General features: G+C 40.6%; 1 protein-coding gene and 1 long non-coding RNA gene across 3 annotated transcripts in view; one reads left to right on the top strand and one right to left on the bottom strand.

Moving 5' to 3' along the window:
• Positions 1 to 25,242, bottom strand: part of AMMECR1 (AMMECR nuclear protein 1) — a 100,446-nt gene extending 75,204 nt beyond the window's left edge. Inside the window, exon 1 of one of the 2 annotated variants that reach the window (XM_061361897.1) lies at positions 24,987 to 25,242. In XM_061361897.1, coding sequence (XP_061217881.1) covers positions 24,987 to 25,158 — 172 coding nt within the window. In that variant the 5' untranslated portion in view covers positions 25,159 to 25,242. Of the gene's footprint in view, positions 1 to 24,828 lie in introns of both variants that reach the window. The other variant, XM_061361895.1, reaches the window with a different exon arrangement.
• LOC133216846 (uncharacterized) lies at positions 8,202 to 15,301 on the top strand. Its single transcript, XR_009726733.1, has 3 exons — positions 8,202 to 8,251; positions 11,224 to 12,759; positions 15,150 to 15,301. It is a non-coding gene; the product is annotated as an uncharacterized LOC133216846 (long non-coding RNA).
• Positions 25,243 to 25,916: the final 674 nt, after the last annotated feature.

Below are 25,916 nucleotides of genomic sequence, written 5' to 3'. Positions count from 1 at the left end.
CCCCTTCTCGCCTTCCCCCCACCACCACCGGTGCTTGTTCTCCTCCTTCTGCCGGGGAAGTGGAGCAACTGCACCCCGCGTGCTGGAAAACAAATAAATAACCTGAAAATACCCCCCCAGACCCGGCTTGCGGGAGCCGCGCGGCTGAGGCAGAGCCCTGGAGATGGTTAAAAACACCCCGCTAAATAATGCAGGTGACCTGAGATGCCTTCCTCTTGGGAAGAGAAGGGAGGGGGAGGCGGAGAAGCGAAGCGAGGGGCTGTGTTGGTGCCGGCAGGCTGGAAGAGTGCTTGGATGCACCTATTAAACCTATTATTAAACGTGCAGTCGGGATGGCTAAACGCCACGGGCTTTACATATATATCTGTATATAGACACGTACATATATATATATGTTTTTTAATTATAGCATTAGTTCACATTATAGCATTGGTTCACATCCTGTAAGTAGTGGATCAAGAGCGCAGGCCCTCGGCCTCAGGGCAGGCAGCCGTGACCCTGTGAGACCACAGCCCCAGGTGCCTGCAGCTTTCTCATGGCCAGACCTCGAGGGAAGGGAAGCCCAGAGGGAAAAGGATGCGAGTTCTGCAGTGAAGCTTAGCAAGCGACAGGGGTAGGAGGGGAAATGTGTTTTATATTAGCCTCACGTGTAGGTGTGTCTGAATTCACGGAGAGCCTTGCGAAAGGCCATAAAGTACTTAAAAAGCTGCGTGTATGTCGATTTAGAAAACAGCACTTCAGCCCTGCAGCCATCTCTGGCATGGGGTGTAACGGCTGTTTAACGTGGAGCAGCAGCGCTGCACTATCAAGGAACACAAGGCAGTGAGGGTTACCACATAGGGTTAAAATAGTATTGCAGCTTTAGGGACACAGACAGTCGTTGTCCAAGCTAAAATGCAGTCTACAGAAAGTTTTCACAGTTGCAAGCTGTTTCGATACTCTGGTACTTCTTGTTGGAAGTGTTTTCTCCAGCATCTTGATGGTCTTAATTTTGTCTGAATATTGAATTACTGTGGATTTGAAGAGAAAAATGGCCGGTTCCTAGAGCTCCAATATTAATGGGTTAAAAAACCCTCTGAGGGTTTCTGTCCAAATACTCTTGATTTGACTGTGAATCACAGCCTGAGCTGAAACAGCTGCAGGGAATAATAGCAAACAGAAAGGAGAAGAATTAGATGGTGTAAAGCAGCCTTTTCCATTTTAAAATGTAATGTTTATGTTTGGAGCTGGAGAATACTTGAGAAGGGAGCCCAGTTCCCCTCTCTGAAACAACTTTCAAGTTTCTTTCGAAACAAAAGCAGTGTTTTCCACATAGGGATTCATTTGTTTAAAATCAGTTAGCAGTGACACCTTCTGTTGCTTTTGGGAAAACAGTTTCTCCAGGTATTGAATTCTGCCTTTTTCTCAGGTTTTTACCGTCCTACATTCCTTAACACTAACACCTATCAAAATACCAAGTAATTGCGAAAGCCTGTGATGCATTCACAAATACAGAGTGTTCGTTCTACTGGGATAGGTACTTGTGGGGTTCCGTGCAAGTCTCAGAGCTAGGACTGATATCCTTACACAGTATCAAGACTATCAGTAGTGCACAGCGGTCACTTTTTCATTAAGGATTGTACTGCAGTGGTCCCTGAATGAAAGGGTAAATTGAATACATCACTTATTCATGAAAAACACATTACTTTTTCTCTCTCTGCAGGTGGTCTTTGCTATATCTGCTTATAGCTGTGCTCCTACTTCATGTATTGCACATTATATTGTACATTACATTATTGCATTGTAACGTATATACCAAGTCTCTCTTTTGTAGAGACAACAACAAATACAAGAACACAACTGTGGAAATCATTGTTACAAGGAATCAGGCAGACACAATTGTATTATCAAATCTTTTTGTCAGTAGTGGGGAGAACTGCAGACTTGCAAAACATTTTTTATAGCTCAATGGAAAATTTCCATTGATACAATTCTTTGGACAAGATGGCTTCTGTTAACTGCAACATCTGTTCCACTGGCCTTTGCTTCAGTTAAGTCTAAGGACCTTTACATTTCTTATTACAAGGAACCCTGAATGTGTTCCGTTCCTTCGTGTATATAGTACTATGTTTTGTGAACTTAAGCAGATTTTCTCCTGTTGGTTGATGACTGTGCTGTGCCTCATATGCAGTTAGATGTACTGAGTGAACTCAGTATAAAACCAGACTCTCAGCAGTACCAACAGAGTCAGTATGGTAGTCCAATTAGATCAGTTTAATTTAGGTATGATGTAGCTCTGCTTTATGATTCCAGCTGTTTAGCATTATTGCTCACCTCATGTTCTAAAGCCCCAGTGGTTTTAGGATCATCACTTGTTACAAGTGAGAGATTGAAATTAATTTCTTAATTAAAAATCACAACCCATGATTCCTGAAAAGAGCTGTTAGCGAAATGGTGATAAGAAAAATGGAATTATTTGCAGAAAGATATTCCTCAGTGATCCAAAGCTGCTCTGAAGGGTTGCCCTTCTCCAACAAAACAGCAGAATGGCTACTGTCTGAGGGAAATGCTAACCTAACAAACATGATCCAGTTCCTTTTGAATCCGAGGTAACACTTGTGCTGCCTGTAGTAGAAGTCAGTTTGTTCTCGAGTAGGCCAAAATATGATTTATGTTCTCAGTATCTTACAATCTAATTACAAGACAAGAACCAGGAAACAATGAGCCAAAATTGGGCTGCATGGGTAAGCAGGAGTGATATAATCCTTGCCTTATTAGCATCAACTCTTTTAATAGGCACTGTGACAGGTGAGGGATTTAAAAGGCTACTTAAAATAGCACGTTTAGGCTGTGGTTTCATGTGCATTTCTGCAGTAGTAGTAATGTTGGTTTAAGCAGCTCGCCCTCAGCTAATTGTTCTCTTTCCTGTCCCACCCTTTCTGTTGCATTTGTGCAGCTGTTTGTGCAGATGTGAGGCAGAAAATCAAGCTGAAAAACAATTATTATTTTCCCTTAATTATTTTTCAGCCAAATTAGTTCTTCGGTCTGGTTCATCAGAAAAAAAATCCGTGTTGGTCTGTTGAAGTGGCTGTACAAAATTGAGAATTTATAGCCCTGGGCAGCTTAGACAGTACTGGTGAAAAATGAGAAGAAGTGGCATAAAGTGGCATTGCATGTATTTGTGGGGAAACTGTCAGAAATCCCAGAAGTGTTTGAATTGTAAACAATAGGTGAGGAAAGCCAGTTGAGGAAGTAGATGAAAGACAGAGGCTGCATAAGGGGCCTTGAAGTAGTTAATGCTTGAGACTGTGGAAAAGTCGGAGCTGGGGAGTGAAAGGGGAAACAAAGCTCTCTTTTCAAAATCTATCATTTTCCACTTTCTTGGAACTAAAGGAAACATTATACCACAGTTAATTCTGTAAAAACCAAACTCCAAAAATTGAGCAGTGTAACCAGCTAGCATCTCTATGGAGTTGTTGGTTATTACTCTAGTTAGTTATTAGTCTAGAGAAGAGTCTGTACTTAGATCTCCCCAAATTCAACAGTTAAATTCTGTCTTTGCGTCTTCCCATCGTAATGATCTTTTTTGGACAAGCCTGCCATTAAACTGGAAGATTTACATGCTGCGAATTCCTTTGGTCTGAAGAGTTTCCACCCATTGTGGAGACAGTCTAGACAACTCTTCCCTTGCTCTGCAGCCTACAAGACTTTATGGATGTAGCTGGAAAGAAAGTGGGTTTGCCTGCATTACTGTCTCACGTTATTCCCAAACTGCTCTATCACATTCCTGAGGCTCATGTGAGTTTTCCTTAGTATATTCTGCTTAGAAAGAATAGTTGCTGTTCTTCAGTGTGCTCCCTTTCTCAGCTGTCCCCAGGAGAAATTAGATGCAGCTCTGAATCTAGGCCAGAAAGTGTGCACAAAATCCAATAAAGTTAATGAAAGTTAACTTGCACATGTCTGAGAACAGTAATTGTTCCTACCAGTTAGAGGCCATATCCTGCTATTGTTCCATATATCAAACCTCTATTGAAGTCTCTTCTAAAAAATCTTGTACAAAAAGCCATCTCAGGATGTGATACCAGCCAGCAGACAAAAGGTCCTCACATGTTGTGTCGCTGGAATCCTGGCCCTGTTTCATATTTGGAGCTATGTTACAATTTCACCATACTGTGAATCCAGCTGTAGTATTTTAAAATTAACATTGTTTTGCAGACATTTTTCACTCTTAGGCAAATTTAGGGGTTGGTCCTGTTAAACCTTATATGCATGGAGCTTGCTCTGCAAAACTGGACATCAGCTGGTTAAAAAGACACAACACCCCAAACACACAACTCTTCCCCCCAAAAAAAACAAGCAAAAGAAAACCAACAACCCACCATGTGCTCTAAAATGTTATTTGTTGAACTAAATATCTAGGACTGGACAGTTTCCTAGCTAGAGACAGAAACATTAAATCTGTCAATGGAGTCAGTAGTTATTTAATTAAAAGCCTGAGGATCAAAGTACCTTCAATGAATGAAGGTGAGACGAGGAGTAGCTTTTTAATGGAATTCTTTTCACTTAATTCTTTGAGCTGGAATGTTCCTCAAATGTTATGTTAATGCAATATCCTCCCCTTTGGAATGTATTTTTCCATTGTCCAGTGATAATAGAAGATGTAGCTTACAGAGCTACATTCTCAGTGTAAATTCACCATGGTTTCATTTGAGGTCAGTGGAGCTACAGTGATTTATGCTAGCTGATACATTAATAATAAGCCTTAGGACATATTTTTTGACATGGCTGTTTGTAGTTCTCCTTCACAAAATGTTTTCCACTCCTGTAGAGCAACCATCTATATTAATAGTATGTCTCATTTCTGAGGAGGCCAAGGTGCTAGCTTTAAGACTTTGAAATTAATAAATGTAGGACAGTATGTAGGTGTCTTTATCCAGCGCAATCACACAGCCACCCCTAATGACACCTAGCAACAATGTGGTAGGACACAACGATTGAGGTGTCTTAGGAAAAATGTAATCATTAATATTCAATGAATGAGTAAATGAGGAGGCTGGAGTTGCAATTGCTGGGGATTAAAATCTAATCAGGACAGCATGACTCCATGCCTGTTTGTGTCAAAGAATTGCACGAGATCTTTAACCATCCCAAGTGGTCAGCACTTGATTCTATAACTCATCTAAACCCACCAGAATGAAACTTTCATACCGGTTTAGTTAATGCAAGAATGCAAGAAATTCCAGAAGAGGGGAATATTAGCAACATGTAAGACTTCTGAGGTTTTGGATTAATTTTCTTCCAAAATTATTTAGTGTATTCTGGCTGCTGCTTTTGCTCTGGTTTTGCACATATTATCTAGTCTTTGGTCTGAAGGAACTCCACCTCCATTCCTCTAATGATCCATTCTTAGCTTGGGTTCATGCTCACTTGCTCTGGTATTGCACACTGCTCAGCATCGAAGCTCAGGCTGAAGAGAAATGAGCGATACTGTTCTTTCCTCCAAAGACGAAAGTACTTTTTTTCTTCTTTAATCTTTGTGAACAGCGAAAAACGAGTGAATCCTTCTGCTTGCCCTTTCCCATTCTCGCTTCTATAAAAGAAGCTGTTAAGCTTAATATAGCCAAGAACCACTTCTGCTGTTCCAGGTGGGAACATCGAATCACTTATATTGGATGGTTTTAGTCACACCTCTTGAAATCTTTTGGCTATTGTTTTGAAAGAATGCTCGTTAGCTGCAGAAGACTATTGCAGCTTATGAAAATATGCGCGTCAGTCGTGTTTCTCCTTCTTCAGAACTGTAATATGCTAGTATTTATTGAATGTATTTTTGTCCTTTTTCCCTAAAAGTATTAGCATTTTTTATACTCAGTGCCTGAATTGCTTAACCTTGTCTCTTCCAGTGCTTCTGCTCTGTCTACATCACCCTGACTGTCATGTTGGTCCCTTCTGTGACTAGTTTTATAAAGTCACCATTTACATCACTTTGGTGCACTTATCTTCCTCAGAAAGAAAAACCTGACAAATGCCAGTGTTTTGCCATAAAGGTGCTGGTGCTCCAATGCTATCAACCTGTAACTGCTAAAAGCATGAAATACATTGTCTTGAAGAGCCTGGAGATATAAATAGAATGTTAGTTAATAGCAGATGTTACCCTTTGTGGCAAAAAGCCAGCAGGGCTCCAGCAAAAGCTTTCTCATGGCAGTTGCTACTTTCATCATTGGCAGTGAGTGCAGCCCCAGTAAGGCTGATCCTGACTGCACTCTGGGGTCACCCCTCATCCTCACCTCTCTCTGTTTTTTACATGTTCAGTCCTGCAGGTAGCAAAAACCAAACAGCTCAAGCGCAGCTCATCCATGATTCTTCCTTGGATCCTTGAGGCTTTAGAGGAGACTGGCAAGCCTCTGAATAAAATGGAATCTGTGGGAACTGGCAGCATTCTGTGGAATCATAGAATCAGCAAGGTTGGAAAAGACCTTTTATGATCATCAAGTCCAGCCATTACCCCAGCACTGCCAAGGCCACCACTAAACAGTGTCACTAAGGGCCTCATCTACACTGGTTTTGAACACCTCCAGGGACAGTGATTCCACCACTGCCCTGGGCAGCCTGTTCCAATGCCTGAGCACCCTCTATGTGGTCTAAAGAAATCTTTCTGTATTTTCTTTTCTAAAGAAATCTTTCCTAATATCCAATCTAAACCTCCCCTTGAGGCCATTGCCTCTTCTCCTGTCAATTGTTACTTGTACCTCTTATGCATAGTTAGTCGCTTATTTGTTAGCTTTATTGCTTCCTTTCTGTAGATTTTATGCTCTCCAGCATATTATTTTCTGATGTGCTTTCTATTGCACAAGTCAAGTCTCCTTTCAGACATGTATAAATCAAGTTAGTCCAACGAAGTCAATAGAATTTCACTGTTACAGAATGAGTTCAAAATCAGGTCTTTTAAACTTGTAGGTTCCCTTATAAACTGATGAATGATTTGTCTGTTCCTAGGTCTCCCAAGCTGTCCTATGCTTTTAAAGAAGTGGCATTTATACCACATTTATACCATATATATATGTCCATGCACACACACATTCCATTAAATAACACTCTTGTCTTATTCTTATCTACCCCATTTGTTTCTCTCTCTAGAGAATGGCCTTTAGGCTGCCTGCTGGTAGTGATAATTTTTTGTCATAGTTGTTTAATGTATAAAATAAACACGTTATGTTCATTTGGAATAAAAAGCAGCTGGTAAGCATGCAGGCTTCAACCAAGTTTCATGCAGGTTTTGGCACAGCAGTGTTAGTCCTCTTGTGCACTCTTCCCTTCATTCATCTTTTCTGCTATTCCTAATACATCTGAGCATTGGTTTTCATGCTTGTTTTTTCTCAATGGTTTTGTTACAGTTAATTTTCTAGTAACCCACTGACTGCCAGAGACTGCACAGAGATGCCATGTTTTGATTTCAACACTGTACACTTGGTTCGAGGAAATGACCATTGCCATGCGGAATAAAGTAACTGAGATAATCCTTAACACTAAAATCATGTTCTTCTGTTACTTACACTGAAAAAAATAAAGAACTCCCCTGCTTGTGTATTTTAAAGTAAAACTATAAGTACATTAAACTTTTGTTTCCAATTACAAATAGGATTCTGTATTTGTTACCATCTCCCTTGCAAATGTATCTTACATAATAATTCATTTTTACAAGGGCATCTAATGACAGGAAAGGGGGAATGGCTTTAAACTGACAGGGGGGAGAGTGAGATGAGGAATTAAGAAAAAATTCTTCCCTGTGAGGGTGCTGAGGCGCTGGCACAGGGTGCCCAGAGAAGCTGTGGCTGCCCCATCCCTGGCAGTGCTCAAGGCCAGGTTGGACACAGGGGCTTGGAGCAAGCTGCTCCAGTGGAAGGGATCCCTGCCTGTGGCAAGGGGGTTGGAACTGCAGGAGCTTTAAGGTCCCTTCCAACCCAAAACCATTCTAGGATTTCAAGACTGAAAGAGTCACTGCAACACACCTGAGGAGAAGCCTAGCAGGGTATGTCAGAGCTAAGGAACTGTCACTGAAATATTTCAGGGCTATCATTTCATAGACTTAAGTCCTTACATGCAGTTCAGAGTAGGGATGTAGAAGAAAATTGAAAATAACTCCATAACACCCATTTGTTTAACTCTGAAAAAGTGAAGTCTGAATTCTGTTTTTCCTCTTGCTTAGTTTGTGTTTGGTTTCACAGGTCAAAGTCCCGCTGTCCAGTGTCATCACATTCAAATCCTGCAGTGATGTGTAAGTATCTCGCCTCTCAGTTTTCTATTGCAATAGAACAGCTGTGTGAAAACTGTTGTGAACGCCTCATGAATACTAAAAATGTGTCTTTCACTGAACTAGCATTAGGTATTATATATTGGGGTGCAGTTTGGCTTATGTTAAACGTGTGTGGTTCAAGCATGTATGCTTACAGTATAATACATTTACATTTTTAAATAGCTCATGATAATCTCATTCATTGCATTTTAAATGGAAGCCTCACAGCTTGTCACATTTACTTCTGTTTCTAAAGGTACACTTCCTTTAAACCTAATTTTTTACCTGGTTAAATCAGAACTGAAAGTTATCGGAGAAAAATACTACATTTGCCCTTTGATGAACAATTACCCGGCGTTACATGTTCAGAGTAATAAATGGATAACGTTTTATTTTATGAATCCACTAACTAATAGTGAATTAGAATAAAACTCCTGTGGGAATACATTTGACATTCACATGAATAACAGATGAGTTCATTATGATCCCCTGCTTATAAAAAGAATGGCAAATGAATTCATAATTATTAAGCATTTAAAAATAACACATTCCCCCCAAAGATACAATTCCGCATTAAATACCCGTCTGTAGTTCAGCTGCAGGGCTTTGAGGAACCTGAACTGAAATGGTAGCACAGCATATAGCTGAATGGCAGACTGATTATTTGGTCATTTGCCACATTCTTTAACTGCTTGGTAGCCAAAGTAACGAAGATTTGTAGTCTAGTTAATGTATTTGTATTAATTCTGAGATGTTCAGATTAATCTTGCTTCCAAAGCAGAGAATACAGATTAGATATATGATGCATGAAAGGATTATGCTGGGTCTGTGTATAAAGAGGAGGATTACAGCACATATGGCTACTGACATAGACTCATGCTCTAAGTGCCTGTGGGCATCTCATTTGAAATATATATTAGAGCTGGATTTTGTAGGGTTTTTTTGTGGATGGATATATGGTTGTATATATGACAAATAGTAGGCAGGACAGTTATTTTGCTAGAAGTGACATTCTCAGATCCTTGCCAAGCTGTCACATTAGCATACTGCTCACAGCCTGGCAGGAGACAGCTCTTCTGTGAATTGTAACCTCTGCCCTGTGGTGACACTAAGAGCACAAGGGTCTCAAAGGTTGCCTTGTCTGCCAGACAGAGAGGGAAGTAAGAGATGCTGAGAGCAAAGTTCAGAGAACACAGAGGACTTGCAGCGGAGGAGAGGGTGGATAAGGAAAATTCTGTTCTTTGAACTACCTGCATCAAGGACACAAACAGAAAAGGGATCAGAAGTAGATTGAATTAAGATAGTTCCAAGTGCTGTCAGCACCTAAGGAGATGCAGAATTCTTATTTCCCCAAATTTTACATACATGATCTTGATAGCCCTTATGGAGGTGGAGTGAAGAAGACGGGATTTTCTGTGTTAAGTCTACCCCATGGACAGCCTTCCTTGGTTATCCAAGAAATAACTCCATATGTGACTTCTGTATTCCCCTTCCCAGCACAGAGGTAAGGGGATGTGTGAAAGACCTTGTGTGCATATAGATTTTAAAGTCAAATTGCTACCATGTGTTCCCAAGTTCCCTTCTCCTCAGCAGCAGCCCAAGCTCTAACACAGCTGTGTTGCCATCAGTTGTGTTGTCCTGCTGATGCATGGAGGAAAAGAAGCCATGTCAAATATGCTCATAGTTGCATTTCACCCAGAGGTCTGAAGCTGCAGACCACCATGAGGTGGACTCCCTGACCTGAGCTAGGCTGTGTGCTCAAGAAAAAGGGCAGTAAAACCCAAAACATGCAGAGTAGGGAGGAGGGAAAGAGGGAAAGGTCTAAGGATTAGGGCTTCAGGATTGTGAAGGGTGAGGGCCATGCTGGACAGTCCATGAATATTGGAAATATATTAACCAAAACAGAATTCTGTACCATAATAGTACACTTTTCCAGTCACTACTGGGGAAACATAAATCCAAATATCAGAAAAGCCATTTGTGCTATACAAAGTTGAGAAACTGTTAAATGGAGATAGAATTATTTCTTTCTGCTCTGGGACAAGAAGCACCAGATAAGATTTAGGAGTTGCAGAGCTGCCAGGAGAAGGACATGATTTATACACTGCTGAATTACAGTGCTTTTAATTTTAAAGGTCTGTTGGCACTATCTGATTTGGCTTCTGACTTGATCTGGGTGGATGGAGTTTGGATGCATGTCCAGACAACTAGGGCTGAGCTCATTCTTCAGAGGGAGGTGAAAAGCACCCAGACCTAAATCAGATAGATAAAACCTAGTTGTGTATTAGGGAAACTTGTTGGGCATCAGGGGGACTAACTCCTTCCTGAGTCCTGGGAATTGCTGGCTGAAGTATGTGGTTTGGTTACAATGATTGCCTTAATGCAGAGTTTCGATTCTTATGGGTCCCATGAGGACAATGCAGGAAACCTGTTTTCTCTGCAGCATATGAACTGAGTGCTATGAACTGTTGTATTCGTATATTTATAAATTCCAAGACCAAGGGGACAATAGTAACCATTTTGCTAACATACCCTACTTACACCTTTTTTTCCCCTGAAAGATAAATGAAATTTGGAGGTTGGTTTGGTTCGTTGGTTGTTTTTTTGCAAAGCTGATACATTATGAGTGCATTTCTTACAAAACTTTTGAAGTTTCTGTTTGAAAGCATTTAACATCTGTTGGAAAGATAGTTGCTCACTTATACAGCATTTAATATTACAGTGTACTTAGGATTGTCAATATTTGAGGTAATGGTTATTGTAGAGAAGTGCACAGGAGAAATGCTGTGAGAGCTCTTCAGCTGATGGCAATGGAAAATGTACTTTTTACTTATGACAATCTGATGGCTTTATCTTAGTATAACCACTTAGAAGTTAGGACATCAAAAGGCAGTCTGCTTTAAACATGTTAGGTAAGTCATTAAAGTCAATGTCACATCATCTTTTGTCATCAGTGTCCCTACCATATGCTCCCTCATCAAGGCCACTGCTGGTCATATCCAACATCAGCATGCAAAACATTATCATGAGAAGCATTATCAGGTAGTTTTCTGTTCATTAGCAACACATTAGATTGTAGGTAAGTTATTCCAGTGTTTGCTTTTCATTTACTAGGTAAACGAGGGTGGCCTGTTCCATCACACTCATGTGGAAGAAGGGAATCCACTCCACAAAGCTTGTAGAAAGCTGTAAGTTACTTTTGACAAAATCAGACAGCTGTGGTCACTAAGATTCCTTTTGCAAAGGAATTAGGAAAGAAAAAGTGATAGAAAGGAATTAATAGTTGGAATGGGTGAGTTATGACCAAGAGAATTAAGAGAGCAGCCATCTCTGAGGCAGAGTTCATACAAGATTTACTTTATTTTTTAAAGAAAACAGGTACACTTGTGATGAGTTTTGAATAATTTATATTAGGATTAAAGTCTTGGCTTCAGAATATGCTTACAATAAGGCAAGTCTGAGTCTGAATCACCTCAATTTGTGAGATGTTGTAGCAAAACATGTTTGTTCTAAATCTTATGAAACAATAATTATAGTAAGTAAAGGCAATTGGCAGTGATTGAAATACTAATAATACACTGCATTTCAAACATTTGTTTAAAGTGACCTCAGCCTGTTATTTTACTGCTAGAGAACAAACCTCTCTCAAATAGCATTTGTCTACTACTGAAATGCTCCGATAGGATCCACCACACAAATTAAGGCTAATTGCTAATAATTTATTCACCAGGAGGTTTGTATTATCAGCTTTGTTTATGGAAAATGGAGATTAAAAGTAGTTCTCTTTCTTGCAAACTGCTGTGCAAATATCTGGTCTTATTAGATGTCATTATCTCATAGGAATGAGGTGAGAGTTCTCTCATAACAGGAAAAAAGATAACCAAGTGTAATATAGGGCTGAGAAAAATGTTTGGATTTTAGTTGGCAGAACAGTTTATGTGTTAAATCTATAATATATGTTATACTCTTCCTGTTCTACTTAAAAGTAATGTTACCATAAAAAAATCATTCCACGAAAGGAATAAAGCTTTTGAGTGTAGTATGTACATACCACGTAGTTAGCAGGAAACTTGTACAGCTTTCTTTTTATAATGTTTTATTTTTGCATTACCCCATCTTATGTCCCAGTGCTTTTTGCTGCTCTGATTCAGAATGTCAAGCACTTAGAGGTAGGCTTATTAGGAAAACATATATATCCACTGCATCTCTACATTGTATTAAATAATGTAAAATCACATCTTGCCTCTCATGAAGATGTGCTGCCTGAAATTTCAAAGGGATTAAATTATGTGAGGTGCCCTAAGAGCTATTCCTTTAGCCACTATTTTGATAATTCTCTTTTTCTTTATAACGTATCTCACTGTTCTCAGTTGTATTAGTTTCAAAGGATGGAGGGGCTCTTAAAATAAGTGGTATTTTGACTTAGAAAATTGAAAAGAAGATAAAAGGCCCCTCATCATAAAGTTCAAGCTACTTGATGGCCTCTTTATGTAACTCCTTCCTTTTCCAGAGTGTTGTTCTTTCTCAGTTCTAGGGAACACACAATATGCTACTCATAGCCAACAGAGAAGATGAGCAGAATCCAATTAGTTCCTTATCCTCTGTAATTTAGGAGCTCTATTCCCTAGATGATTAAAATTCAGCTATATACATCATTACGTTTATTAACATAGAAATGCATTTAAATGTCTTATTTATGCGCTTGCACGTCACTGCTTGTTCACCAGTGCTGCAGGAAAATGTAGTTTTCTGTTAGTTTATGAGTTTGTTCTTGCTGCAAACACTGAAAATGCAGTGCAATAATTGTACTTCCAAACTGCAAGAGAATGTAGAAATCCAAGTCATTTATTTGGTTTTGTGGGCTGCTTGGAAACATTGCTCTGTTTTTTAATTCTAGCAGCTATTAACTGCTTTTCCTTCTCTCCCCATGAAAATGAAATGCAGAGCTTTAATGGGTTAGGTCATGTTCTTTCAGGCAACTGAATACATAGAATCATTTAGGTTGGAAAAGACTCAAGATAATCAAGAGTTAACCCAACACTGTCAAGTCCACCACTAACCTGTCTCCCCAAGCACTACATCTAAATACATGCTTCTCCATGTTAGAAACTCAGTAAATACACTGCCTTTCTTCAAGGAAAAAACCCTTGAGGAAATAGCTGTTTCCCCTTCCAGAGGTAATTTCACACTTGTGAGGTTTTCCTTGTCTTTTCGTGCTGTAACTCCACAGAGATAACTGGGTAGGGTTTTATCCATGGGTTTCCATCATTATTGTGCCAGGACAGGTGTGGAATGGTAGATGCAGGAGCTAAACCCAGCAGTCACCTTCCTCAGGCAATCTGCAAGCCAAGTCTGGCTTGTACTGCCTGAGCTGTGCAAACTGGGTAGATCTGGCACAGGGTGCCCAGGGAAGCTGTGGCTGCCCCATCCCTGACAGTGTTCAAGGTAAGCTGCTCTAGTGGAAGGTGTCCGTGCCCGTGGCTGGGGATGGGAACTGCATGAGCTTTAAGGCCCCTTTAACCCAAACCGTTCTGTGATGCTGCGATCGATCCGGTGTGTACCTGAGCTGAGCCAGCTCCTGGGGGATTGGCCAGGGAAACCTTTCCTGCAGAGGACTACGTGAAGGGCTGGAGAAGGGCAGAGCTCCGCCTGCCGTTGCGTTTCCTTTATTTTCAAGCAGTGTCTGGTCCAAAGCAGTGCTGCACGGCCCTGCCTGCGTGGACTTTGCTGCATAGCTTCTAGTTGACTGGGAAGATAAAAATAATCCCTGACACAAATCAAGTCCATCCTGCCTCAGGACAGAGTTGTGATCCCTTCTCCTGGATGTGCTTCCCTCTATAGAGAAGTTCACTTTCCAGCCTTCTCATCCAGAAAATGTTTAATGAGGGACTCTGCCAGGGAGAGTGGAGCTGCTGCTGCTGCACAAAGACACAGGCAGTATCAGCTGGGGACACAGTGGCAGGAAACGGAAAGGTGTTTGAGAAAGGCTCATGGATATTTCCTTCCCCAAGATAGTATGGCCAAAATACTCCTTGCCTTTGTGAATAGAGCTGGACAAAAATTCTGAATGATTATTAAGTTCCTGGAATAACAGCGGTTTGAAAGGACTGGGATTGTTTGGGAGACTAGTCTGAACCAGACAAACAGCTTCAAGTGAAATAATAGGGAAAAAAAAGGAAACATTGTCTCAGTTTTTTAAAGGAAATATTGTAGTACATTTAAAAGGAAGGGTTTCATCTATTGAAACTGAAATGCCGTTTTCCACTTTCCAATGAATCTATATAAAAGAATTGTAAAATATGGGGGGTTAAAATGGCATGAAACATTTTCTCTTTAATTCAGTGTACATTTCAGGTTTACCCCAAATTGAAATTACTAAGTTTTTATTTTGCAAGAAAAAACCATTCTGTATGAGCTTTATGGGACCTGAGGTTTGTGCTTGTTTCTTCCTGACTTCTGTGTTTTGTTACTGAGCTGGGGAAACCTTCACTTGCTCAGCTCTAGTTAGGGAACGTTCATTAGACACTGGCCTGACAGTTTTCAGGTGATTTGTGAAAAGCCATTTGCTTACACCCCTGTTGGTGTGTAAGGATGTAGTTCCTCCCTCATGCTGTGCCAGCGTTAGACCTTGAGCTTTGCTGTATACTCTGCCTGTGCCGCACTCCTGTTCTTCAGGATGAAAATGTGGTGTGCAAGGATTTGTGATTTCAGCTGGCTCCACAGGAAAGGAAGGATCACTTAGTTCTGATGGGACTGTGGGATACCCACCTCCTGTACCATTAGCTCGGTATACACTGAGTAAGGGAGACCTTACACTCACAGATCTTTCTTTTATATTCCATGTTCCTATTTTCTTTTATGTTCCTTGTTCTCATGTCAGCCACCAGTTTGCTTCAGATAAATGCAACATTTAAAATGTTCATCTAAAGTTACAGAGCAGAAGATGGGTGCTCCAGATGCCCAGTCAGACTCTTATTTCTCAAGCTGATCTAGGCAAAGGATGAACCTTCAGATCTGGTGTTCTCCCATTATTTGCATAATACACCCTGTGTGGCTGACTTGGAAGGATCCTTAAGGACTTCAAAAGGAGTGATGGCTCAGCCATCATCATCACCTTAATGCTGTGGACCTTTGGAAGCTCAGAAAGCTGCTTCAGTTTCCAAGAAAGGCTTAGCAGACTTTTCGTAAGGGAAGTAGATAATGAAATCAAGTGCTACACGTCTCATTCAGAACACCACTTGTGCATGTATGTGACTACAGATTTGTGCGTAGGATTCCTGTCTCTCCTATGGTACTTGTTTGGGAGTTGGAGTTTTTTTGGAGGTTTGTGTTGGGTTTTTTTAATGTATTTTAAGGAAAAGTTGGCCTAATGTCTAAAATCTTCAGCAAGAGGGTGACATATGGACAGTGAGAAACTATTACTAAGAGCTGGCCTTTATAAGCAAAACAGCTAATGGGAGTTTGCAGTCTGAAGAGACAAAAATGGGCAAAAAGAGAGAGGAAGGGAGCGCTGTCAGTGCAGTTTTAGAGCTGGAGAAGGGGCCAAGCCTTGATTCAGTGAAGGCTGCAGGCAGAACCTGATGTTCAGCATTTCCAAATGTGTACATTTCACCACACTCTGTTTGATCCTGGCAAAGCTTTATGCCTACGCAGTGCTAATTTTAACTGCTCTGATTTTTATTTTTATTTTACTATCAAAGAGAGGGACTTCTCTTCACACTGATTGCTTAAATACAGCAGAGCATCCCCATTCTCAGCACAAGAGCAGACTGTCAGGTTTCACATAGGTACATGGATGGGGTTTTCTTCTCTCAAATTGTCCTGCAACTGCTCACTGCACACATCCAGCAGAGAGAGCAGCAGGGAGGGACAGATTGACACACGCTCACTGGATGTGGTGACTTTTCAGTACAAAATAACAGGGTTATTGTAGTGCATCAATGTGCGAGTCTTAGCCTGGAAGGGATATTTCATTGACATTGACATTGAAAACGTAGAAACAGTGTAATGGATCTTAAAATTGGCTCCACTGCTTCTGGATGGCTGTGTTGTTCAGTGTTCATGTGAAACTCCCTGTGCAGAGTAATGAGGTGAGACCTTTTCTCAGCAGTATAACCTTTAAGACAAGTTCTAGTAGTCAAGCAGGAAATCAGAAAAATGGTACATTCAAGCTGCTTGTCTATGTCTAGTGCTTATGGTAGGAGTTTGAATTCAAGGGTACAGACCGTAAAGAGGTTTAGTCCTCACATATGCCTTGACACACTCTAGTGGCTAAACTTTGTAGTGCCATTGAGGCAGAGGAGCCCAGGCGGTTGCGTTTCTTTTTCATGCGCAGCAATAGTTAGTGTGGATGAAAATTGAGGTAATCGTTCTTGAAAGTAAGCTAACAGTTACAAAACTACTGCTCAAGTCCTGTTCTTCTGTAAAACTTGCGTTCCTTTTTGTGTTTTAATATCTAAAACACTGATTGAAGCATTTCACTTCTTCAACATCTGTAGTTCTGAGCAGCACACCCTGACCTGAGTCATTGATGTATGTCCACAGTATTTATGCAGTATATCAAAGTCAATAAACATCACCTATCCACAAGTCTTAGGCGTTTATCCTTTACTGTTAATGGATACAGGTCTTGGGCAACCTCATCTTTTTAACCAACCATCATTAAATAGTAAATCAATAACCACATTAAAAAAAAGTATTTATGGCTAAGCTCTAAAATCAGTGGGTTTGCTTATTGAACTAATCATAAATGATTCACTGTTTTGCCTTCTGAGAAGACATAATGGAGCACTTGGCTGCCTTAGTTCTCTCTCCATTTTTCCCTTCATAGAGCTTCTCTTGTAGCAAAATCCCTCAGATAATATGGTAAAGTGTTTAAAGATATGCTTTATCATCACAGCAATCATAAAGATAGCCCAACCTGTGGTGAAGTGTTTTCTCCAGGATCAAGAACCTTCTGTTGCAATGCTTTTGGTTTGGCTGTGGGCTGCTATTGATCCTCTACTCTCTGCTGTTGCATTGGGTTGCAGAAGGGTGGAGTAACTTTTTGTGTTTTACTGCAATTCGCCCACTAACATGACTAAAGCCTTTCACTAAGCACAACACAAAATTTCCCTTCCTTGGGAAATTTTGCTGTTTTGAAACTCTCATTTGGTTGCATCACAATGGAAACGAAATCCCCATTCCCACAAAACAAAAAAGTAGGAACGTTTCATTCCGATGTAATGTGTGAATTTATTGTTGTTGCTGACACAACCCAAGCAGATTGCATGTATCTAAGGCTCTGCCTGTTCCTTCATCCTTGTTATTCTCTATTTTAGGAACTCTTTCTCTACTTTCTTTAGCTTAACATGACAACATGTTAAACCTGTCTGCTAGGCAGGATCATGGTGGGGGGCTCTGTGTACCCAAATTTCCCATTATCTTTCATTCTCTTTTAGCTAAGAACTTGTGCCTTTTTCCATCTGACATTCAAGCCATTGCCATGACATGGTGTGTTAGACTCGGTTTTGCTCAGCCATTAAGCAGCTTCTGACTCTTGCTTTCTGCTTGTCTGGATATAGATAATTTCAACTGGCCTTTGCTGCTTTACCTCTGAAGATCTTTAATTTTATTTTGTAAAGAACTTTTCTCTTTCTATGAGTAAGTTACTCCAGTAACAGGAAATCTGAATCTTCTGTCTAAATGCAAATACTTCCATGAAAATACAACTTTCCCCCAACTCTCTGGAGATGCTTTGGATTTAAGAGTGAATAGTTGTTAGGCTGGTGCAATTCATTCCTAAATATTGGAAAGATGCTGGCCAACAATTAAAGTAGAGGTGAACAAGTAAATCTCTCATTGAAGGCAATGGGAATACTGCCAGTTTACACTGGGAATGAATTAGACCAGGGTTTTTTGCCTCCTCATTTGAACTGTCATCCTAAAATAGTATTGTCAGGCTAGATCCATCATAAATTTGTAGTTACATCATAATAATTATGTAATTATTAGATTATATGATCAGATCAGCCTTAGAGTGGGTTTTGGAACAGCATTTCCCATTCTGTGGCAGTTGGGGTATCTGGAGATCCGTGTCTCTGGATATCGGAGCTGAGAGGGCCTAACTTTGGGGAGCAACTCACTGCTGAGTTAAGGCAACTCTGTTCAATGTATGTCTCATATATCCCAGGATTACAAATCTTCCTTTGCATTACTGGCTGTTCAGTTTTGATCTAGGCCCAAATCCAAGTCATAAGGAAAAATAAGAAAACAATGGGTGAGTGAAAGTTTCAATCACTTGTATCTAATGAGGCTTGTTGGCCTCATGTCTGGCCTTTGTAAAGCTGCAGCATGGAGATTATCTCTTGGCATTTACTAATGCAATAATCAGTGTTGAACTGTTCAACTTTTGATAGTTAATGTGCGTGATTTGTCTTTGCATTTTAAACTGAAGTCAGCTCACTCTGCAATTTGTTTTTGCCTCCACTTTATGCTCCCATTATAAATAAATAAACATTTGTGTATGGCATGTCTTAAAAGTCCCCTCAGGGGCTTCCTTGATGGGAGAGGTCTTTCTCTCTAGGACAGAAAGGGTCAGACTTGGGGCAGAGAAGTTAGGATCTAGAGCAGGCTAAAAAATAGGAATTGTTTCAGTGGACAACATCAAGTAACTCTCAGTTGCCTTTGGGCAAGTTGTCTCAGCTACACTGAGGATTTACATCCTCTGGTGCAGTCAAATGAAGAGGGCTGTCTTGCACTCAGAGCCAGTTTGTATTCCAAAATAATGTAGCTCTTTTCACTGCCAGTTTATTAATGGAGATCAGTCGACAGATTCTTCCATCTGGTATTCCCAGACCACACTTTGCAGCGCAGATTTTGCTAACTATGTTATCTGGTATTTCTTTGCACAGTGAGAAATTAAGCTTTCATCTTTCTACCCTTGCCCTGGACAGTCAAGAGCTTATTTTAAAACATCATCAAATAAAGATATTTTGGGCTGTGAGACTGTAAGCTTTGTTATGTGGCTGCGGTTCCATACTTTTACTTCAAGGTACTATTCCTAGGAGGCTTAATTTGAAAGTTTTAAGTAGTTCTTCTTTCTGTTGAAACAGTTTCATTGCCTTCATGTAAAATGCAAGTTCATGTTAAAACTCATGAAATATATTGTAGAAGTACAGAGGGATTAAAAGGGAAGCCAGTGTATTGTAATCTAAAAATTCTGTGAAGTGGCCCATTTATGAGTCCCATGACTGTAAAGTCACTGGAGAGACAAACACATTATGCAGATAGAGAACCGGAGACAGAGGTTATGTGGTGCCCAAGGCCATTCAGTGAGTCAAAGCTGAGCCAGGGTGAAGTTCCCATTTTAGTGTGCCTATTAATAACACCAGCACAGACAAACTATATGAAGGAACTAAATGTGGGGGCTGTGTGATGTCAGCATGGTCTGCAAGGCTGAAATAGCATTTGTTTCAATCTGACTCTAAAATGGTGAAATTACTACACATAAATATGCCTAGATCAATGTCTTATGTGAAGGGCTTCTCATATTAATGGTAGCAATCTCTTTCCTGTTCTCCAGCTGAGGCCTTTTGTTTTTCCTTTGCACACAGAGAAATGATTCTTTTCAACCCTTTTACACCTTCAGGTTTTGAGGACAGCCAAATAGTTTGTCTAGCAACAAGAACAATACAGTCACAGCATGATTGATTTAGGGATAAATGTGAGACAGTGTTGATGAGAGCCACTTCTAGATGCCTTTGCTAATGATTCTCCTTATGATTGCTGGCCTGACCATGATATGAAGTAACATCAGTCAAGAATCAGCAAGATTAAAGAAGGGTTGACAGGTTTGATGGGGAAGGTTAAGGAGTCTCTTGCAGCTGTGGTTTAACTTGAGCCAGTGTCTAGAAGGCCAAAAGACAGTATCTGTCTTGCAGACTACAAAGCATGGTCACTGAAATCCATGAAATGTTAAGGGCAATGGTTTGTTTCCCCAACAAGTTTTAAGAAAAATTATTGAGTGATTCAAGTCAGTCTTTCTATAGGTAACATGTGAAGGTATCCAGCTTACCTGTTTCAACAATTTTACTTACTTTTTGGCAGCAAATTAGATATTTTAAATGCCAGAAGTCTACTTTTTTCATCCAATGGATTTACTTCTTTTCAGTGCAAGTAAGGTAAAATTACCCAGTGACTGCAGTTGATCTGTTTCTTGTAGCCATGGCTTTATGTATCCTCAGGCATAGAATCATAGAATAGTTAGGGTTGGAAAGGACCTTAAGATCATCCAGTTCCAACCCTCCTGCCATGGGCAGGGACACCCTCACACTAAACCATGTTGTCTTTAAGTGGATCTCTGATATGTTGTATTCCTGTTGCTGCTGGGAGAGCTCACTGACTTAGAATCTCAGGATAATTTAAATACTTGAACATTATGGAATTTGCAGTGACTGGTTCCAGTTTTGGGGATGGAATTTCAGTCATAAATCTTGCAAGGACATCTTCCAGAAGTTAGTCTGAAAAAAACAGCCATCTATTTCTAAAGGTTGATTGCAACAGAAACGCTGATTTCTGTTGAAGGCAGCTTAGAACCTTGTCTTTATTGACACCATCACCTGTGAGAAGACCTCTGAAGTACACGAGCATACTGTAATCTCTATGGCAGTTGTGGAATCTACATGGGAACTGAGTTATGATATTCTGACATGTGTTTGACAAAAATTTTAGCCTTGGTGCTGAGGTCTGTTGCTTTGGTGTCAAAGAGGCAGGTCAGTCCGGATCTATACTGCTGTATCTATCTCTCATCCATGTGACATTCAGTTTCACTTTCTTTGGGGGAAAAAGGAATGAAGTCTCATGCTCTACCTCCCTCCACAGTGAGGGCAGCCTGTTGGCCTGCCAGGTCAACTTGGGTTTTGAGCAAAAGAGGAGATCTTAACATGTAAATACCTTTTTAATACTTGTTTACACCTAAAATACTTTCAGTATACCCTGACCTGTGCTGCCTCGTAACAGAGTGCCTGGATTCCTCAGAACAACAACAACATCAAACAACACAAACCAAGTTTGCTCCATTCAGTCTTCAGTGCTAATTTTGTTCTTGTGTCTGAAAGAGGCTGATGTTATCACATCAATGTTACCTTAGTTTTTCTACAGAGATACAGGTGATGTCAACAGGAGCAACATCTGCTAGGATAAATTATAGCACCTATCCATTCATCTATGTTTTACATCCAGGAGATGATTCTTATCTCACCTTTATTAACATGTATGACAGTGACCTAGGAAACAGTCCTGAAGCCATTAGTGTTGCAGCAACTTGCAAAAATGTAACAGTGCTTTTGACAATTGGTCCTGCTCCATCTTACAAAAAGAGGTAGTTAGGGTTCTTGCTCCATCTCACTGCTTCAGTGTGTTCTCCTAGTTCTAGTTGTTTGATTTGTAGCTGTTTGTTCTTGGGCCAACATTATCATACATCTTAAATAATTAATTTCTCTGATGGTATCTTTGCTGATAGCACTCATCTCCCTGGCTATTGTTATGAGAAGTATGGATCTTTCTGTACTGTGAGTGACAAGAACTGTATAATATTCCAAACAGGTCTCACCCATACCTATAGGATGCCATCATTGCTATACTGTCTCTATTGTCTTTATCTTTAGTGGCATACTGTAAAGTGGATTAGTCTTTTTCTCAGCTGTATCACATTGGGTGGAAGCAGCTACACGTTGCTTGTCTACCTTTGTCTTCCCACACTCCTCCCAGGATGTCCTGGTACAGCACCATTCCTGTCAAGCCAAGCCAGTGCCTACCCCCTCACACTCAGGCCTGCAGCTTGCCATTCACTGCTGTTCCATCATTTGCTTATTCCTGCCTCTGATGAGCCTTAAATTTCTGCTACTTTTCCTCTTATTTCTGTTACTCTGTGATATTCCTCCTCTAAATTGATGTTGCCCCCCAACATACTGCCAACAAAATTTCTCTGTTGCTTCAGAGGTGAAGAGAATAGAACTGGCCAATTGCCATGGCTGTGCCCACGCACAGTAACTTACTGTAACTTCAGAGTGTGTCTGAGGATGTCATTAAAATTGGGGGTCCTACTTCTGTGATTGTTCAACTGAAGGAAGAATTGTGGGATCGACTCCTGTTCTAACTCCAGAGCAAGTTCTACTCTAAGTCACCCTGAGTTCCACTTTAGCCATTGCCCTTATTGATATTCATTGGCCCTTTATATATAGCTGTCTCTAGGCAAGGACCATCAAGTGTGAGTTATGGAGTGCCTGGCATCATAGCTGCTGCTGAATAATAAATCAGAACATTTATAGAGTCAGTTTTTCTTTAGTATCTTGTGTGTGGCTGGGTTAATGTAATGCACAAAAACAACAAGAAGAAAGTATATTAACATAGCACGGGAGTATCCTCAGTTGGGAACATGTGGACAGTTGCTAATCCCTGTGGTCTATATTCCTCCTCTAGCCAAGATGTGGTTTTCAACTTCCAGAGAGCTCCTATATGTAACAGTTTGGTTTAAGAATAAAAAGTTAAATAGCCTCGGTGACATCTGCTTTGTCGTTATTCAGATTGTTTCATTTCTGCACCTATTGTGAAACAGCACGCATTGCCTCCCTATAATTGTCATCAATGGCACAATTTAGTATGATGTTCTCTAAAAGGAGCCCAAGCAAGCACCACTTGAATGGTACCGCTGATCTGTACAGGTATATCACTGGGGTGAGTTTTCTCTCACTCAGTTCCCAAAACATGCCGCTCTGCACAGACCTGTCCTGTCACTAGAACTTCCTTTCATCCATTTCCATTCGTGCTGAGAGTAACTTCTTTTGAGAGAGAGCAATCTGGGGTCTCGATTTACATGCATCTTACCTAGCGCCATGTAACTTGTCTAATGACGTATCAGTTCCTTTGTTAACAGTGGACAGTCACATGCTTGGCTAACTTTTAATAAAACACATCCAGCTATAATAATTCCTTTCTTCCTGCAGTCTCTGGGAAATGTGTTGGGTCTCAAGACTTGCAGCAAGCTGAGTGTTAATCTTTGGGATGCAATATAAAATGGGGTTTAGGATTAAAGGTTAGATTTCTGTTTCTCATTCAGCTAATTTAGCATCAGTGGAACTGAGGCAGAGATTCACCACTGAAGCCTGGCTCAGAGACTGGTTTTATGTTCAGAAGCAACATAGACAGTGTCAAAGAAATTGTCTCAAAATCGAGGAGAGGCTTTCAGAAGCAAAACCACCACTTTCAGAGCCTGATCCTAAATCTGTTGATAGCAGTTGAAGTTTCCTCTTCTTGCTCCTACTGCTCTGAGTTGCAGGTCATTATATCCTGCATGGCTTTGTCTTTCCTTTCTTTGCATATCAACCTCAGAACTTTTCCCATACTGAAAATTAAGCCATAAAGACCTTCAGTCCACTCGTGCACATACAGCATTTCTCCCACCCTTCCAACTGGTTTTCTGAAGAACTCAAGAAACATTTGTAAGCTAGAAAATGAACAAGAAGTTCTCCCACATTGAAAAGTTGAAAGATGAAGTTTAGTAAGTTCCTAAAGTACTCTTTCAAAGACTGTGGTAACTTGTTTCTGCTGCAGTCTGTAATGGCTAAGCATTTTGATAGGAAATATTAGGGGTACCAGCATACAGTATGCGCTTGTCTGTTCTGGCAGCAGACACAGGTAGACTTTATTGCTTATTCTATCTAAAGGCTTGCCCTTGCCTAGCTCTAGCACAAAGTCAGGCTTTCTAAACACGTTCCTAACAGCACAACAAACACAGAGTTGCAGTCAAAGAGTTGGGTGATGTACATTAAGCCCTCAGGGGAATTCTCTGCAATCGTATTACTGGACATGAAAGGATAAGGCATAAAGTAATTCCAGTTTCTGTAAAAAGCCTGAAGTACAGGGAAGGACCAAAAGAAGCTCTTTTCCACTTTCTGTCACCAGAGATTCCCAGGATTTGGTTTGTATGTTCATAAGACAGGAACTGTGTTCGTCTTCCTGCAGTAGTATGTACAAGTAATATATCCCTGAGGATGTTCAACAATCCTTACAATAAAACAGTATGTCCTATGGAATGTCACTGTCCTTGCAGTGCTTACTGGGTGAGCATATAGAAAAGATCTGCATGATAAAAGCTATTCATTTTTAGTACAGCTTGCCCTGCTGCATTGGTTTTGTGCTGTATATGTCTTTGTAGTGTTAGCGCACTGCTATGTGGCAGCTTAGAGGTATTATAGCAGAGCTGGCACACCAGCCCAGAGAGCTCTGTGTGTATTAGAGTAAATCAGCACTAGCAGGTCTTTTTTATAATGCTTCCATCTACCGTACATGCACCCATTCCCTGGTTTATTTGCTGAGCTAAAGAATAAGAATATACCTAAAATAGGGAGGATCAGGCAGTAGAAATATCCAGTTTCAATCAAATTACAAATTACAGATCTCCAAAAAGATGCTAAAATGTAAGGAAAAAAACCCCAACCCCTGGAACTGATCAAAATTAGTGGCAGTCATTGATTTCTAGAACACACAAAGAGAACGGTGAGTATAAATTTGTTACTTACAAGTGCTGAGGATTTTAGGGAATGAAAATGGAGACCAGGAGCTGGAGACTGCCTGCCATGCCAGCAGTGTTGATTTGGAAGCGATGGACACAAATAAACGTTCAGCAAAGCTTAAAAAGCTGTGATGCAAGGCTAGCCAAAAGTGTCCATGTCCTTACCGTGCTGTGGCTGGCAGGCAATCCGTGTCTGGGAGCCTTCGGTCCCTCTAATCAGGCTCCAGGGATTTTGTTTGCAAGAGAGATTGTCCTTTAAGTGATCAGTGCAGGAAAACAGAGAAATAAAGAGAAATGAGCAAATCGTACACGGCAAATAGCTGCAGGTCTTTAGCATGCTCCCTGCGTTTTCCTGAGCTGCATCTGCAGTAGAGAAAATATCCCAAAAATAGCTCAGGCTGCCAATGACTTGCTGAAACCTGAGAAAGAATTGCTGAATTTAAAGATCTGGGTTGCTGTGGGTGTATGATTAAAGTGAGAAATCGCTGGCAGGAAGAACCTAGGATGAAACCACATGCTTAAGGAGTAACTTGCGAGTTCACTGGTATCAGAACATGAGCTGACCTCTGATTTCCCCCTCCTCCACCCAATGCCAGTTAACCCTTAAGAGTTCAGCATGGGAGAAAGTTCTGTAAGAACACAAAGAGGAAATATGACCAAAAATATGGCCAATCAAAAGTTCTTTTCCACTGCCATGTTTGGGATGTAGTGACAATATTGTATGGAGTGACCCTTTTCCTTCATTTCAAAGCAGCTGGCCAAGGTGATGTTTTGCAGAGGTCTTGGAAACCATTCTGACTTGTGGAAAGCCTGGTCTTGTGTATGGTGTATGTTAAATACCCCTTTTAAGTGTTTGTGAAAGGGAACTCGTAAGGTTTTAAGGAAGGATAACACAACATGTGAGGAAATACTCTCACTTAAGGACAAAATATCAGGAATTGTCAGAGTATTTGGCACAGCCTTGGAGGACACTTATGTTTATAGTGTGCCCAGAACACGTTATGGTAGCTTGAGGACTGCTCCAGGTTGTTCTGGTCTGTAAGTGTCCCCTATGGATTCGCTGTGCTAACACAGATCACTACAACATAGCATACT

This window comes from Neopsephotus bourkii, unplaced genomic scaffold (assembly GCF_033783945.1).
Source record: "Neopsephotus bourkii isolate Nb327-2 ecotype Australia unplaced genomic scaffold, CSIRO-AGI_Nbou_v1 NB_1067, whole genome shotgun sequence".
Lineage (NCBI taxonomy): Eukaryota > Metazoa > Chordata > Aves > Psittaciformes > Psittacidae > Neopsephotus > Neopsephotus bourkii.
This window is presented reverse-complemented; position numbering and strand designations above follow the sequence as displayed.